At 37.6% G+C, this 18,646-nt stretch overlaps 1 protein-coding gene across 1 annotated transcript in view; it reads right to left on the reverse strand.

The window, feature by feature from the left end:
* The window catches only part of LOC127434937 (scavenger receptor cysteine-rich type 1 protein M130-like), a 56,188-nt gene extending 37,571 nt beyond the window's left edge, over positions 1-18,617 (reverse strand). The window contains 21 exon segments of the mRNA XM_051687986.1: positions 4,641-4,826; positions 5,713-5,900; positions 5,948-6,030; positions 6,305-6,448; positions 6,537-6,608; positions 6,849-7,132; positions 7,829-7,941; positions 11,341-11,401; positions 11,938-12,006; positions 13,834-13,896; positions 14,035-14,103; positions 14,223-14,288; positions 14,789-14,848; positions 15,087-15,185; positions 15,322-15,546; positions 15,735-16,049; positions 16,463-16,534; positions 16,729-17,025; positions 17,126-17,443; positions 17,537-17,860; positions 18,611-18,617. Of these exon segments, the coding sequence (XP_051543946.1) occupies positions 4,641-4,826; positions 5,713-5,900; positions 5,948-6,030; positions 6,305-6,448; positions 6,537-6,608; positions 6,849-7,132; positions 7,829-7,941; positions 11,341-11,401; positions 11,938-12,006; positions 13,834-13,896; positions 14,035-14,103; positions 14,223-14,288; positions 14,789-14,848; positions 15,087-15,185; positions 15,322-15,546; positions 15,735-16,049; positions 16,463-16,534; positions 16,729-17,025; positions 17,126-17,443; positions 17,537-17,860; positions 18,611-18,617 (3,115 nt within the window).
* Between the last annotated feature and the right edge of the window lie 29 nt (positions 18,618-18,646).

Raw genomic sequence — 18,646 nt, forward strand, 5'->3', positions numbered from 1 at the left:
CTTACTTACAGGGATCAGCACATCCATCCTCACCCTAATCTTTCACATGGTGTCAAGACCCCGCAGAGCAGAGTGTCGGCATCGAACTGATGACATGGAGATGGCTGAAGAGAAGTTTTGTTTAATTTGTTGTATCCAAAAGACCTCACTCAGTGTGTATTACTATAACCATGCTGTAGGAAGACCCCCAAGTGGCAACAAATTTATTATGAATGTGCCCCAGTACTAAATTGTTTTAATACAGATTTTCATAGGTCATTTGTTTTTATTCAGGTCTATTTATTTTTCACTTAGTTTTGTACTTTTTTATTAATCTTACTTATGGTTAGTATTTTAACTTATGGTTAAAGTTAGATGATATACAATATTACTACTTTTAGACTTTTAACAAACCTGTGGATTTATTAAGTCAATTGTTATAACTATTCCATTATGAATTGTGTTATTTATTGATACAGTATCTATATGAACTATTCAATTCACATACCCATTAAATGTTCTTCTGGAAATAAAATAAAATTGTAAAAGTAAACAATAACCAAGGGTGGGTTGCACCAATAAAAATTAAATTAAGCAGAATTTAGAGCAGGGTTTCTCAACCACAGGGTCACGACCCAAAAGTGGTTTGCGGATCATTGTCTGCTGGGTCGCAGATAAAGTAGAAAGATAGAACTGTACATTTGCAATGTTTGGGGCAACAGTAATCTTTATTGTCGAATCATGTTAATATCTCCTGGTTTACATAAACGACCGCAAGTATGAGGCTGCTATTCTCTGACGTTAATTATTAGTTGTCCAATCACAATAATCCATCAGTCCTGAATCTTCTATTTGGTCAAGTCTCTTTTCATGTGCTAGCTCCATGCATTGTCATGCTAGTCTGAACGCATCCAGTCTCTGGACATCATTTCAGAATGGCAGTCTCAAGTGTCACATTGACATGATTAAAATAAATAAAATCTGTTTTCTTCATAGTGTGTTTAATGACTGAAAATGTTTGTGTATTTATGGAATTACTCGGGCTACAAATATTGGGCTATAAATATAAAGCCGTTATTTTATAAATTGAAATCCTTTTCTTCTAAAGGCCAATTCACACTGCCCCGACATACTCCAACAAACTCCAACAAACATGTTTGTTGGACAGCGTGTTCACTATGTTGGCAATTTGACAATGACAGTTATGCTTCTCAACATGGGCGATTCTAGTATTTTGATCTTAGGGGGGCTAAGCCTTCAGTGACACTATGACATTATGGGCACATGATGTATTTCACTCTTTAGCATAATAATTTTTTTTTATTATTATTATTTTTTTTACTGTGTTTACGTCATTCAAGATATACAGCATACATTGACAAAATTGTCATTTTCTATATTAAACACTGTGGCATGGGGGGCATGGTCATGTGTCTGTCTGCGTGAGAGGGAAAGTGGTATGGCTCGACACCTGGGCTGTAGTTACTCTAACACTCTCTCTCCCACTCTGACACTCTGGCATGCCTTATCAGGGGCATGTTCAATCTCAAAACGGTGTGCACCATTTTGCTATGGTTTCCGGGTTGAATGACATGTTTCCTCGAAACGGTGTGCAATGGGCTTTGAGATACTTTTTCTCTCGTTTGGTGGGTGTGCCAGAGGTGTTACCCAATCAGCATCAACGTGTATATAAACCCCGCCATAATAAAAAGGCAGTGCACACAATGAATCTAAACTAAAGTCCTTTACAAATGTGTCCACTGCAGCTTGGTGTATGCAACAATTGAAGACATTAGAAGAAATGTTTGCCTTGTCATCCTGAAATGCGAGCCAAATGTTGGATCACCATAATTAGGAACCACAGATTCCACATATCCCTTCACTCGATTGGGATGTTCTCTGCTATTCTGGACGGCAAGGGCAGTGACTGTAACATCGAGCGTATTTTGTAGCAATAAACATGTATTTAAACTGAATTCATCAGGCTCAGAAAATTCTTCGAAAAGAATGCAAAGAATGGTCTTCTCTGCTGCCATAGTTGCAACGCTTGCGTAACACAACAGGGTGTTCAACGCACCACCATTTCCGTTTTAATAAATGTTTTGCTACGTTTTATCGGGGCTGAACGTGCCCCAGGTCTCCCTCCACCATCACTATAGTGAGAGACAGGTGTTCAGGTGGTCTGCAGGCCATCTGAACACCGTGAGTTATTAACAAGAGTAATTACAGCCCAGGTGACTAGCCTTACCGCTTTCCCTCTCCCACAGACAGACACATGACCACGCCCTCCCCCCAAGACACAAACACTTATAAAGTTATAAAGAGCCATTCAAATTATTTGTTATTTATTTTCCATTTATTAACAAATTAAAAGAAAATTGTGTTTATTATAGAAAATCAATAATTTCGCAACTTCTATAGATAAAAGTTCTACCAAACACCAGAAAAACCTATTATTACAGTAAATGTCATATTTTGCTTGGTTGTTTATTAGTAGAGTGAATTAGCTCCAGATGATGTTTCTCTGTATGTTATAAATATGTAATTTATATAAACATTCAGTGTATATATAAAGATTAGTTCAGGTTTGTTCACTTATTCGTTTAGTAAAAAGTTTTTTGTAAATCACACTTTTACACCTGTAGGTGGCAACAAATGAACATCTTTTATGTGTTTTGGGTCATTAAACCACTGATAAAGCACAGAGACGTTCACAACCAATACAAGTCTAATTATACTTAATTAAAATTAGCATGTCTACTAAGAGACTTTATCAGTTATAGCATTTTCCCTGCAAATAACAACAAAGTACATCATTTTGTGAACCGCTTTTATGCGTGACCATCAAGGTATACAAAAAAGAAAACATAGCCTAAAAGTAATTACAGGTTTAATTATGTCCCGATGTCATTGTAATGTCATCAATCACATTTACTCTTAATTAATCCAGCCCCTTTCTCTCCTTGTTAAACAAGATTACGAAACAAAACGAGCAACATGCCTCCTCTCCTTCACTCTTCAACTCTGTCATTGCTCGTTCATGAATTAAAATAGTAAATGGGACGAATTCTTTCAGTGGGTCAAACCAATGATATGGTCCTTCACAGCCCACGCTCTAATGCTATTGGCTCATGCTACAATCAGTCTTTACAGGTGGAAAAACCTCCCAAAGCACCTCTCGCTTCAAACAAGTGCAGCTGTTTAAAACACTTGAGTGCTGATTGCAAAGTCACATATTTTTAGGGGGGCTGAGATGAACTTTAGGGGGGCTGAAGCCCTCCTAAAACTATCTAATAACGCCTATGCGTCTTAACATTCTAAATCCAACAGCCAATTTTATAATGTTGGTGTTTGTTAGAGTTTGTTGAGGCAGTGTGAATTGGCCTTAAGAGTGTATGAGAGTTTTCTTTGCATTTACCCACCTCCTCCCCAGCACCACCTGCCTAGATCTGCTTCCTGGGGATCTAATGCATGTTTTGTTTCAGCCACAGCAGCATGTATTGCATGCTTGTAGTAGCAGCATGTCTGTATATGTCTTAGCAGTAACAAGTCTTTGTAATTGCTCTGCAGCAGCAGCAACAGCAACAGCAGTGTAAGCAGATATAGTCCAACCTACTAACTTGTCATATCCATTAATAATCATCTTTTAAAAATTAATTCAGAGTTGTTGAGGACATCTTAAAATGTCCTCAAAGGAATGTTTTTTGTCCGATTTAGCTCATTTTTGGGTACAAATTTTTCCCCAAACTATAGCTAAGTACACATGCACACAAACACACACACCTGCAGTATAAACATGCACTTAGCTGTGTGGTCTTCTGTGAGGAATTCTGTGGCTTGAAACAGGAGGTTCAACAGGACTAATAATAGATAAACTTCAACTGTTAAATAGACTCTCATCGACAGATTAAACATGTCAAAAGGCCATAAAGCCACAAAGAATTACACACTTCTCAAGCATGACATTGATGGGGAAAACTGACTTTAAGGTTTCAGAATTGGATTTTGATTTGAAGCAATGATAACCTCTTTAAATCTGCTGTGGGTCAGAACTGTAACATTGATTTGCCCCATTATTTAAATGATGAAGTGGCAGTGATCTGCACAAATAAAAATGGTACATACTTAAAGCTTGAAATAACATTAATAAGGCTCACCCTTCACAGTGAAGCGATTGTCTCTGTTTGTGAATGTTTGATCAATCTTCTTATAAGCTTCCTCGGTTTTACTGTGGAAAACTTTCTAGCTCAGAGCTGCCCACCAAACCTATACACCACATCATAACACACCGCCTTATTGATTTCATTTTTCAGCTCAATTTCAAATTTTGTTTTGAAAAAAGACATTAATATTGACTGCTAGTCATGACAACGGGACCCACTGATGCAAAAATTGTCATAACTTTTTTTACATAGAAACTGGACCAAAAAGTTGTTGGGCGGGGGGAGGGGGTGTTGTTGTCCTTTTCTCTAAATGGTAAAATAAAGTAACTTCTTTCAGTAAGATTTACAACAGCTTTTCTAAAGGGAGGCAGGCACAGGTGAGTCCAGCGTCCTCTTTGTGTGAGCAGTCAGTGTGGTTATTCAGGGAGAGAGAACAGTCCCACAGGTGAATCTCATTCCCTCTGCACTCGACTCTGTTCAGCCACACAACACCTTCACCAGCACCAAAGGCTGCATTCCCATCAGCACTCAGTGCTGCTCCACAACCCAGCTGCCTGCAGACCACCTGAGCATCCCTGATGTCCCACTGATCAACACAGACTGAACCCCACACAGTGTTATGATACACCTCCAGTCTTCCAGAGCACCGGCCCTTCCCTCCACTCAGTCTCAGAGGAACATGTTCTGAATCACACACATCAACCAGCACTTAATCACACCATTTACAAACAATACAAACACACTGAAACTGACCCTAGAAATCCTAAAACGTAATTAACTTAAAATGTATTCTGAATACAAATAATTCAGGGTTCAAGTGCAAAATTAAAAATACATTTAGAAAACACAGGCTTACAGTAATAAATATTTAGCTATCTTGTTTAACATATTTGTTGTCAAAAGAAAACACTTACTTGAACACTGTCTCTGGTGAGGCGATTGTGAGGTAGAACATGTCAGATGACTGCAAGGAGAATCATTACTCTCCTTCTCTGAGATTTTATCATTATAAAATTTAATTCCCAAATTACACGTAAAAAAAAATTATAAAAAAAATCATATTTATAGAATCATGACCACTGAGACCATCTCAAATAATTATAAATAATTTTACCAGAGCAGGAAATTTTGGCCACTTCATATCATCGCATTCATTCTGTCCCCAGGGTGAAGATGGACACTGTCAGAGATTAGAGTCATGTCGTAGACATTTCACATTACTGAGCCAGTTATGAGCTGATTTTACACTTGGTGCAGAATAAAACACAACACCAGATTTTCCACAGTTCAGCTCTTGACGGATCAGAGTCGCTGTGTCTCTGTCCATCTTGTTCCAGCATACATTACCCCACGATCCATTGTAGAAAACCTTCACATTCCCTTTACAGCCATAAGTTAGTCTGATCTCCTTGAAGTCTAGTTGGAAAAAAATACTTACTTTTAAACCTTAGCTCTGAACTTGGAGCTAAACCTAAAATAGTCACCCAAATAACTTGCTAATACAAGCTTCGTTTTATGTTGTATAAAAAATAAATGAAAAAGAAAATGAAAACATCAGTGTTCTGTTTACCTGAGCACACGACTTCTACATCCTCCATGTGTGTACAGTCATGTTTTCCCCAGACCTGAGAAGAGCAGTTCCACAGGGACGTCTCATTCCCCTCACAGTTCACCTCATCCAGCCATATGGGTCCTGTTCCAGGACCAAACCAGGCTGGTACCTGCTGGTTACTGAGGGCCGCTCCACACTGCAGCTGTCTGCACACCACATGGGCATCTTTAATATCCCAGGAGTCATCACACACTGTCCCCCATGAGCCGTTGTGAAAAACCTCCAGCCTCCCTGCACAGTCTCCTCCAGAACCCACCAACCTGATGGACCCATGACCTGAGATCAGATATACAGAGAGAGAAAAAGGTAATTGCACATGTACATTAATGACTATTGATGAAAATGCTCAGATATTGTTGTTCTCACCAAGGCAGGTGATTGACAGCTGTTGTGTGGAGCTGCAGGTGAGAGTTTGTGGAGAGCTGCTGTTCCCCAGATGAGCTTCACTCCCAGAGTGAAAAATGTGAGGGTGAAAAAATAATGAAAGAATTTTAATTTCTGGGTGAATTACCCCTTTAATATCATGATTTATAGTGTGAAGTGTGCTTACTAGAACAGATGACTCCAACATCTCATCTATGAGAACGTTCAGCTCGACTCCATGAAGAGATGGGACATTGAGAGAGTTGTGTTTCATTCCCCTGACAATCAAACACATCAGCCCAGATTTCACCACTTCCCTCTCCAAACCAGTCTGCTCCCACAACAGACACAGCAATCCCACAATTCAGCTTTCTACAGATGACACTGGCAGCTTTCATATCCATACATCCATCACATACTGTTCCCCACTCATTGAAATACTGACGCTCCACTCGACCAGAACAGACGTCAGGGCCATTCTCCAGTCTAAGCTTAAAGTAACATGGACAAATAAATAGAATTGAAGGAAAATAGAGGCAAGAGAATGGAGATTTTTTCAGAGATTTGTCAAATAATGTAAGTCTTAGTTCTGCTGAACTTAGTCAAAGAAGCTTAGTGAAGAACAGAACAGTTCAAAAGATGGTATTAAGAAAACAAATAGAATATAATGCTGCATGTTTAGTATTTACAGGTTGAAACATTGCCATTTTACCAGAACATATCAGTCCCACGTCGTTGTCCTGGGAGCAGGTTCTGTTATGTGAAGTTGATGATGGACAGAATTGAATGAGTGATTCGTTGCCTCTACACTGAATCTCTTCTGTCCACATCTGACCCTCTCCTTTTCCAAAAGCAGCTGCTCCCAGCACCTGTACAGGAGCCCCACAGTCCAGCTCTCTAAACACAACCTCTGTATCCTGCTGGTAAAAGGCAGCATCACACACTGAAACCCACGTGTTTCCATCAAGTATCTCTAATCTACCAGAGCAGCGAGAACCTCCGACCAGCCTGACTTCTGAAAAATGGAATAGAAATCATAAACAAATCCATGAGATCACGATTTCATAAATTTAAACACAAATTAAAGCTGTGTCAAGCAGTCACACAACTGTACTTATTTTTGAACTAATTCTTACTAATAATTTGAATTAAAAAATAGAGTCACAATTTGGAGATGTATTTTTTTTTTCTCATCAAGTTTATTTGGTGCTCTGTAAATGTAGCCGATTGTCTCTTAATTTAACTGATATTTAAAACCTTGTAAATGAAAAATTGTCAACAGTGTGATAACCATTACAATTGTATACTGTGGTATACATTGTAACCCATACCGTTACTCCATCATAAAGTAACAAACAACATTAGTTTAGATGACCATAAAAGTCTAAGTTGCAATTTTTCAGGAAAACTAGCCATGGATACCTTCATTGCAAACAACTACACTGTAAAAATTACAAAAGAGTAATGACAAAAAAATAAAAAAATAATAAATAAATAAAAATAAGAAAATGTTGACATAATAAAAAGTATGTTAAAATATTGTACATGTACAGTGTATGCAAGATTAAATATTGGAGTGTATAAATCCAAGAAAATAATCAACTTGCAAAACACAAACATTTGAAATATTGTTACTGTAAGTCAATACATGTGCACATAATCTGCAACATCACATCACAAGTTCTAAATCTCTTTCTCTTTCTAAACTTACCAGCTGTGATGAGTATCACAACTAAGAACAGAAAAATGAGTGTTAGACAGTTTTCCATCTCCAGTACCAGCTTCTCCTCACTGATGAAACAGGAGTACAGGGGTCTTCTGAGCCTTTAATGAGAGAAAAAGACATTGAACACCCTCCAATCACACTCACTATTACCTTATTAGACAGAACAGAGGAAACCATCAAAGAACTTCAGTGACAAATCAGAGGAGGCAATTCTGATTTTCTCCATGTACACAAATAATATCAAGGTTTATCAGGGCTTCTTCACCCCACCCACCCAGATGCCTCATCGAGGACACATACACACACAAAGTAAGAACTATGAAAAAGTAAAGTGACTTACTGAAGACATGAAACACTTTATTTTTGTTTTTATCAAAACATATTTACCAAAAGCATGATGAATAATTTAAACTTGATCACAGACAGGCAGAAAGGACTGTTGAATTTTATAAATATAATCCATAAAAAATATTGAATATTGCTAAGAAAGAAAAAAAAAAACTCTTTGGATTTAAGAACAAGAGAAAAAATGTATGTCAACTGGATAAACGAGACAGAAATATTTTAGTGTGAGATCAATCATTATAATGACCAACATGTTCTAGTATCTTTTCTAAAATTTCCATGGACTAAAAGCCAAATTCACTTCACTTAACATTGTGTGACCCAGCATCCTCATATGAGGACACTGAATTTTGGCTTCCCTGTACCCATTACTTAATTTAAATTTATTTAAAATGACTGTCCTCATATCAGGAGACTCTAGGCTTTCATTCAAGTGTAAAATGATTCAAGCATAACATCACAAGACAAAATACAATAGCGCTAAATTCAGCTTCTATATGAGTGTCCCAACATGCAATCAAAAGTCACAGGCTGAGTTTGGAATGGCATATACTACTCTTACTATTTCTGCCGTAGACAGATATGTCAGCAGTAGAAAAAGTAGTATGGGTAGTATGCCATTCCGAACTCAGCAATACACAAACTCGCATTCTTCACGTCTACTTGGACACTGCAGCAAAACACAGGAAATATGTAAGACAAGTGGGTGAGTAGGCAAGTCCAAAACTGCAAATGTGGGTATTGGGCCAGGGCCTATGTGAGCAGAGCTTGGAGAAGACCATACAAATGTGCATCTGGTAAGAAACCTCATTAAGTTTTTACATTGAAATCTGTTTGTGTCAAAAGAGTAACACCTGTAGTTTCATCTGATGTGCCAATTTAAAAATGTCAGTGATTATTACTAGAGAGCACACTGTTAGGCACACTGGGACTTTATTTACTGTATGGAAAACTCAAGACCCAGTGGGCCATTGTGAATCAATAGTTTCATCCAAAAGCTAGAAAATACTGCCTTTGGAGGCTGTATACGGAGATAGGATGAAAATATGGTGCCTTTCAAACTGTTCTGAGATCAGAGCATTCATACAAATAGCTGTAAGTGAAGCCATTAACTGATTAGGTAGCAAGGCAGCAAAACAGCTGCCAATAGCTTTCCTATGCAGCCAAGCACAATCACTCCTAAGTTCAGGTCAAGGCTGCAGATGACACTTTGGACCAGTCGACATGATTGGCAGTTATTGGACTAAGTTGAACAGTACCTAGATTCAGAATTGATGAAGTTCATTTTGATTTCAATGTTGTTGGCAGCCACTGGATTATGATGGCCATTACTTTGATTTAAAATTGATGAAGCCAATTTATGATTTTTCAAATGGTACAGCACTGGCTACCACTTGTTTGTTTGACAACGAAGTGAGAGAACATTAAAATTTGGTTCCCAAAGTAGAGAAAACTATTTTAATAATAATAATAAAAATAAAAATGAATATACAGCACACTTTCTATAGCTTGGTATTAATTAAAAATTCCAAAACATAAACCAGCTGTCCCCGTATCAGGACATACATTTTTTAGGCAAACTATTTGCTGTTTTATGAAATTACTTTATTTGCATGTAGGTATGCATCAGGTGCTATTACAAAATAGCTGTTACAAAAGCTGATACAGTATAAATATTGGTTAAATCATAAATGGAAATGGGAAATTCCCACAGCAATCTCGTCCGGGTCTCAGGAGGTTAAAATGGAAAGATAAATCATTGATAAATCATAAGGGATAAAATCATATTACCTACAAGAATTTGGATATTCGGAAATAATGAGTGAACACTGATTTTAAATGGCATCATCAGAGCCATGCTGATATACAACACTCACAATTACATGGATCTCTGGAATATTTGATTCTGATTGGTCAATCACAGCACGGAGCGGTCAAAGTAAACTGTACATTTTACATATTATAAAATATTTGTACAGAAGATTCAATAATCAAGCCATCCTCTAGGGGTTTCTGTCAGAACATGCAATCTTCATTTAGATTCAGTCCAAAGAAGGTTTATTGAGCCGTTAAACATAATACACAACACAGCAAGTCATGTTCTCTACAAGGTTAATCCATGTCCACAAGTATGAATATGTGTGTGTGTGTGTGTGTGTGGTTCTACAATAGAAACAAAAATATATCAATTAACTCACATGACTCAATTATTATTTAAATTATATAATTCACACAAACAGTCTACATAATTTCTGATGAAATTAGGTTAAATGTCATGAAAATTTTAAGTATGGAGCTAGAACAATGAAAAGAAATGTGACATTTTACAAAACTGAAGATTTTTGCTGCATATAACTTTGATATTTTTTAAATTTTAAACAGCAGATTTTTTTTTTTGCTTTAAAATGTTTAGAGGTGGAATTAGCTGTAAAAATTCAGATTATAGAATTATAGGTTTAAACTTCAGATCTGACATTATATCAGAAATTCAAAACATAAACAAACTAGGCAAAAGTTCAAGAAAAACTGACTTATTTACTTGCATTCAAATACTTTAGTCATTGTTGTAGCTCCATAATTAACATGTATAAGTCACAATGAAGTCATATACAATACTGCCATCTATTGTTTAGATATGGCAAAAATTAATGTGAAACATAAAATTAATGTAAACCATAAACATCTGATGCATAACCCTCAAATAATAAGAAATTCCCATTTAGATAATAACATGTAGAAACATAAAAAAGAGCCAATATTGCTTTATAGAATATAAAATTGCCCACGTAAATACAAGCAGTTAAACGAGGCTTATTCAAAAGAGCTTAACAGCGTGTGATACCCCACATGACCATTGATAAACATTCAGTGCTTTATAACTAAATAAACATCATATTCACACTTGTAATAAACTCTGACTAACAGTTATTATTTACTAAACAAACAGGTTACTCAAATTCATTCACTGATGCCTACTTCCACACACATTCATTCTCTTTTCCCACTTCTGATGCTGACTGACTATAAAGGCTGTTTGGACAGGAGTGCACAGAACTGGCTTTTCCAACATAATAATTACAGTTGCTGAATGGTGAACTATCTGAACTCGTAACAGTAACAGATCTGGTAGTCCAACTGCATCACTATCGTACCATTCAGCAAAGTTTGATGTCCCATGTAGCTCCTGTCCAAACAAAAGAGCACTGTAAGTCACTATAAATACAAAACATCTGTCAAATGTCAAAACAAGTAAATTCACATCGACTATTAAGTAAATACACAAATAACAACAATTTCAGGTGTGTACAGATTCTGCTCTTACAGACAGATTTCTGAATATGTTTGTCAGGAAACAACAAAGTTTGTAAGTTTTTAGTCAAATTTCTAAAATTTGCCACAAGATAGAAATGTTTCTAAACAGTTTGATCAAGTTGAAATCGCTATATAACTTTTTTTAAGTAGTTTTTTTGTCAATCATTTAAACTACATCCATTTCCAAAAGCTGTAAAAAGATTTGAGGTTGTGTGTGTTGTTCCTGAGTTAAACAGTCCCTTCATGTTTGTCTGGCACCTTCCCCACATCATCATAGTCTATTATTAGAGAACAAGAACAAATTCCTGTCAATACATCACTAAAAGTAACATAATAAACAGACCAATATTTGCAGTCAATTTAAATGAGCTTTTCTGATTACAGAAATAGATCATATATAATGATTATAAGACATAAAACTGGTTACAATAACCTACCAAGCAGGTTTCTCACATCTTCACTGACATCCCTCACATCATCATACTCCTCCTGAACTCCCTCTGAAACTAAATGTGTTTATTATTATGAAAATGAACAAAATCTCACATTGCACTTTGTAATACACTAATAAGGACATCATCACAAATTAACATACTTTACATGCAGATACAGTGCATCCGGAAAGTATTCACAGCGCTTCACTTTTTCCACATTTTGTTATGTTACAGCCTTATTCCAAAATGGATTAAATTCATTATTTTCCTCAAAATTCTACAAACAATACCCCATAATGACAACGTGAAAGAGGTTTGTTTGAAATCATATGTACATAAGTATTCACAGTCTTTGCTCAATACTTTTTTGAAGCACCTTTGGCACCAATTACAGCCTCAAGTCTTTTTGAGTATGATGCTACAAGCTTGGCACACCTATTTTTGGGCAGTTTCTCCCATTCTTCTTTGCAGGACCTCTCAAGTTCCATCAAGTTGGATGGGGAGCGTCGGTGCACAGCCATTTTCAGATTTCTCCAGAGATGTTCAATCGGGTTAAAGTCTGGGCTCTGGCTGGGCCATTCAAGGACATTCACAGTTGTCCCGTAGCCACTCCTTTATAATCTTGGCTGTGTGCTTAGGGTCGATGTCCTGTTGGAAGATGAACCTTCGCCCCAGTCTGAGGTCCAGAGCGTTCTGGAGCAGGTTTTCATCAAGGATGTCTCTGTAAATTGCTGCATTCATCTTTCCCTCAATCCTGACTAGTCTCCCAGTTCCTGCCGCTGAAAAACATCCCCACAGCATGATGCTGCCACCACCATGCTTCACTGTAGGGATGGTATTGGCCAGGTGATGAGCGGTGCCTGGTTTCCTCCAGACATGACGCTTGCCATTCAGGCCAAAGAGTTCAATCTTTGTTTCTCATGGTCTGAGAATCCTTCAGGTGCCTTTTGGCAAACTCCAGGCAGGCTGTCATGTGCCTTTTACGGAGGAGTGGCTTCCGTCTGGCCACTCTACCATACAGGCCTGATTGGTGGAGTGCTGCAGAGATGGTTGTTCTTTTGGAAGGTTCTCCTCTCTCCACAGAGAAATGCTGGAGCTCTGTCAGAGTGACCATCAGGTTCTTGGTCACCTCCCTGACTAAGGCCCTTCTCCCCCGATCGCTCAGTTTGGCCTGGTGGCCAGCTCTAGGAAGAGTCCTGGTGGTTCCAAACTTCTTCCATTTGCGGATGATGGAGGCCACTGTGCTCATTGGGACCTTCAATGCTGCAGAAATTTTTCTGTACCCTTCCCCAGATCTGTGCCTCCATACAATCCTGTCTCGGAGGTCTACAGACAATTCCTTGGACTTCATGGCTTGGTTTGTGCTCTGACATGCACAGTTAACTGTGGGACCTTGTATAGACAGGTGTGTGCCTTTCAAAATCATGTCCAATCAACTGAATTTACCACAGGTGGACTCCAATCAAGTTGCAGAAACATCTCAAGGATGATCAGTGGAAACAGCATGCACCTGAACTCAATTTTGAGTGTCATGGCAAAGGCTGTGAATACTTATGTACATGTGATTTTTTTTTCTGTCTTTTATTTGTAATAAATTTGCAAAGATTTCAAACAAACTTCTTTCACGTTGTCATTATGGGGTATTGTTTATAGAATTTTTAGGAAAATAATGAATTTAATCCATTTTGGAATAAGGATGTAACATAAAAAAATTTGGAAAAAGTGAAGCGCTGTGAATACTTTCCGGATGCACTGTATTTACTACTATGTACTATATACTACGATACTTTATTTAGCGGCTATAATTTTGATAATAAATCACTGTATCGGGCTTCAGTCTAGACGGGTATAATTTTATACAATGTTTAATATAGTCTGGATACAAATCTAAACACTCACCTGTTTTATTATTGGACAACTGTCGCACGATCACAACATCATCATAGATTTCTGGTATGTCATCTAAAACAAAATACAGAAATAGATCCATTAATGTACAAAATATATATTATTTTGAAATGGCCCATATATTTATTTAAAATATACATTAAAGATACCTTCATAAATATTGTTAAAAATAATTTAATGATATAAACAAACCTGTGGCACAACGTCTCAGTCCAGCAGTGATTGCATCATCGTAGGTCTCTGGTGTGTCTTGTTGCTCTTCTAAATGAATTTAAAGGAAAGAGGAAATATACAGACACTGCTTTTACAGCTTTTCACAGTTCATGTTGTTTAATTAACTGTAAGTGAAATCCCTGTGATCAGTTTACAAAGGCACTGACCTTTTGGGACTTTAGTGGTGGTGACATCATCATAGTGTTCAGATGAGTCTCCTACTGCAGATTTAGCTAAAAACAAACAAACAAACAAACAAACAAACTCTCAGGCCAAACTTCATTTAACATATTCGATATACTGTATTATATATATCATACAAATATTTATCATACTATATTTGTAACAATGAGCAAAACTAATGTGCTCAAATTATATGGTTTCACTTAAAAAATTAGCAATGATAAATAACTGCTTAAAATGAAATATTCACATTAAAATTATGTGGTTATGGATTCTATATCCTGTAAAAAAAACTGAAGTATATCCTGCTGCAATGATTGAAGAATTTGTCCGATAAAACAGAAGCAAATGTGGATTATCTAAAGTATGTTAGGAAATTGCTTGATCTTTTATTATTATTATTATTATTATTATTATTATTATTATTATTATGTGTTAAATGGTTTACAGTATATAAAGGAAACATTCCTATGTTAACTTGCAAGTGAATGTTTTAATTCATTGCACAAGTATGTAACAAAATGTAACATCATCACTTCAGTCTTCTAACCTGAAAGAATCTCATCAGCATCCTCATACCCAGAATGCTGTTCTTCAGAAAGGACTCTTCCTGTTATGAGAAAGCAGAACAATCAGAAACATGTTCACAATAACAAATCAGCACACAACACTGTTTAGATGCAAACTCATACCATAATAGTGACTTTTTATTAACTTGTAAAATAATTCAAATACATGGATCTGCAAATCTGTTATTTATCAGTTAAATTCTCTCACCCCTCTCTGAATGAATTGATTAGTTCTGTTCATCTCTACAAATCAGGCACTATACTTTCAGACTGACTGACCTCTCTGAGTGATGTGTTTATCTTTATTTGTGATGAGTCTGTGATTAATCTCCTCATAAACTGATTCAGTCTGAGTCTTGTGTCTTCTCTTAGAAAGAGCTGTGAGTGAAGACAGACAAACCTGCAGTGAGTTCACAACACATGTCTGATGACACACTGAATAAGACACAATAAAGTTACAATCTAGTTTTCATTGTGTTAGAAATGAACTACTGTAGTATGTGATCTTCCGTACCTCTCCTCATCACTCTGTTCTGCTGAATCAGTATAATGAGTGGCAATAAGAGCAGTAAGAGTACAGCTCCCAGTATGATCAAAACCACTGGAGGGATGGAGAGAGAAGATGATGGAGGAGTTTGTGGACGAGTGATCTGTGAGGACAGAGATGGTGTCACATCTGTCTGTGAAACTGGAGGAAACGTTGATGTTGTTGGGGCAGGAGTAGTGGAGACAGACAAATCTGTCAATTTAAAAAAAACAAAATGAGATGCTGAAATCACAATCAAATCATGCTAATTAAGGGCTTGAATAAATATAAATAAATAACACTGAATTACATATTTGGGGTAAAATGAATCTCTGATAGTCAGTTTTCAACTGTTCTGAGAAAGCCATGTCTGATACAGATCATTAAATAATTGCTCTCACCTGCACAGGTGAGTCCAGCATCCTCTTTGTGTGAGCAGCCAGTGTGGTTATTCAGGGAGAGAGGACAGTCCCACAAGTGAATCTCATTCCCTATGCACTCGACTCTGTTCAGCCACACAACACCTTCACCAGCACCAAAGGCTGCATTCCCATCAGCACTCAGTGCTGCTCCACAACCCAGCTGCCTGCAGACCACCTGAGCATCCCTGATGTCCCACTGATCATCACAGACTGAACCCCACACAGCGTTATGATACACCTCCAGCCTCCCAGAGCACCGGCCCTTCCCTCCATTCAGTCTCAGAGGAACATACTCTAAAATTTTGGAAAAATCTTAACAGTTTGTAATTTTTCTCTAATTTGTTTGTTTGAGTGTGTTAGTCACTTCCTGGTTCTTTTGCTACTGAAAGCTGAATGAAGATCTGTTCATATAAAACTCTGTAACAATTTGGAAAGAATGTAGCAAAGTAACATGGAACTACAATGCTGTCCACAAACCAGGAACTACTTCAGATCTGTGCACTTACACAAAATAAATCAACACCTTGTAAATTTTGTCAACCAATCAGAATCAATAATTCAACAATACCGTGGTATATGTTAATGCATTATGCAAATATATATATATATATATATATATATATATATATACACACACACACATGAAAAGTTGTATTTCTGCAGTATTGTATTTATACAGTTATCTCATTAAACTGAAATAAGCCTACTTGTACAGTGTCTCTGGTTTGGAGCTGCAGAACATGAAAGATGACTTCGAGGCGATTCATCGTTTTCCTTTTCTGTGATTATAATAAGATTACATTTTAAGAAATTAGATGAAAAAAAACCTGTAAACACTTAGGCTACATATTCAGTTGTTGAGTGCTTTTAGTTAAATTGCAATTTCCCCTATTTGCCCACAAACTTGCAGTAATTTTTCAACTGTACAAGTTCAAAATATTTACAAAAATCTAAATAAAACATAAAGATTTACCTGAGCAGGTTATATGAGCCACCTCATTATGATGACAGTTATTCTGTCCCCAGGTTGAAGATGGACACTGCCACAGAGTTGAGTCATGAGGACGACATTTAAATTGATCCAGCCAATTAGACTTTAGTCCTTGTGAGTTACTGGGTTCACTGGCAGATTTTCCACAGTTCAGCTCTTGACAGATCAGACTCGCTGTGTCTCTGTCCATCTGGTTGTAACATACATTACCCCACGATCCATTGTAGAAAACCTCCACATTCCCTTTACAACCATCAGTCAACCTGATTTCTTTGAACTCTAGATAGACAATAATCAATCAAGTTAAAAAATACAACAGCTGAAAAACATTATGGCTATTACGAACATTTGGGTACCTGAATTCAATTCAACAGTTTACCTGAGCACACGACTCCTACATCCTCCATGTGTTGACAGTCATGTTTTCCCCAGACCTGAGAAGAGCAGTTCCACAGGGATGTCTCATTCCCCTCACAGTTCACCTCATCCAGCCATATGGGTCCAGAACCTGGACCAAACCAGGCTGGTACCTGCTGGTTACTGAGGGCCACTCCACACTGCAGCTGTCTGCACACCACATGGGCATCTTTAATATCCCAGGAGTCATCACACACTGTCCCCCAAGAGCCGTTGTGAAAAACCTCCAGCCTCCCTGCACAGTCTCCTCCAGAACCCACCAACCTGATGGACCCATGACCTGAGATCAGATATACAGAGAGAGAAAAATGCACGTTAATTCATATTAATCTATTGTCAGAGAATGAAAATGCCCAAATGTTGTTGTTCTCACCAAGGCAGGTGATTGACAGCTGTTGTGTGGAACTGCAGTTGAGAGTTTGTGGAGAGCTGCAGTTCCCCAGATGAACTTCACTCCCAGAGCACTGGAAGCCCATCACACACTCATGACTGTGTTCAGGACTGGATGAAGAGGAGCCGTAGAAGTTCAGCACAGAGCCACAGCCCAGCTGTCTGCAGACCACAGAGGATTCAGTGAGACCCCAAGAGTCCAACAAAATTCTCCTCCAGACTTGATGGATGTAAACTTCCACCTCCCCCTCACACTCTCTCTCTCCAGACAACCGCACACGCCCATCTTGAAGAGCCAGAGATGAATCTGAAAAGGAGGTTTGAAATGTTACTAAAATACAATATATGGAATAATAGGGTTCAAAACAGCAACTATGAATTCAAACTTTAATACTATGAAAGAGACACTCTATTAGCATAACAGAAATATATGGAAATGTTTATTTATTGATAACATTCTTTTGAATGTCCATGTACTAATATAAAATATTTGATGCCATGAGTGTACCTTCATTTACTATTACTATTATTTTGAATGGCCATGGAAAATGAAGCAATGTGATAACAATTTGATCTGGTCGCAAAAAGTAGTCCGTTAATTTACCTGATGAACTTTCACCTTTTGCTGACCCTTTATGCTTCGCAGAGCTAATGTGTGCTTCTAAATCACTTTCACCTTTATTAGCAACTGACACATAAGTGCCAGCTTTACATGTCCTACATTCTGCTTCCCCTGGATCTCGACCTAGACGAAAGCATGGGAATTTTGTGCAAATCTTCTGTAAATTTGCACTTTCGTTTGGGCATTGTTTCCACTCAGCTGTCATTTGCTGCTACTCTCAAGCAACTATTTGATGCAGAACACAACAGCGCTTCGCATGTTCGCGGAGAGATTGACAGGCAGGAATTTGGCCAATAGATGCAGGAAGCCTCTTATAATCGACCAATTGGTATGCGAGAAGGCGGGACTTACAAAGAGGGGTTAAAGCAATGCAAATATGCACGAACACAAAGTATTAGACCAGATGCACATCATAATGCAACTAAAGCCGAATACCGGACATTTTCGCAAATGTAGAAATCCCGCCCGGAC

This window comes from Myxocyprinus asiaticus, chromosome 45 (genome assembly GCF_019703515.2).
Source record: "Myxocyprinus asiaticus isolate MX2 ecotype Aquarium Trade chromosome 45, UBuf_Myxa_2, whole genome shotgun sequence".
Lineage (NCBI taxonomy): Eukaryota > Metazoa > Chordata > Actinopteri > Cypriniformes > Catostomidae > Myxocyprinus > Myxocyprinus asiaticus.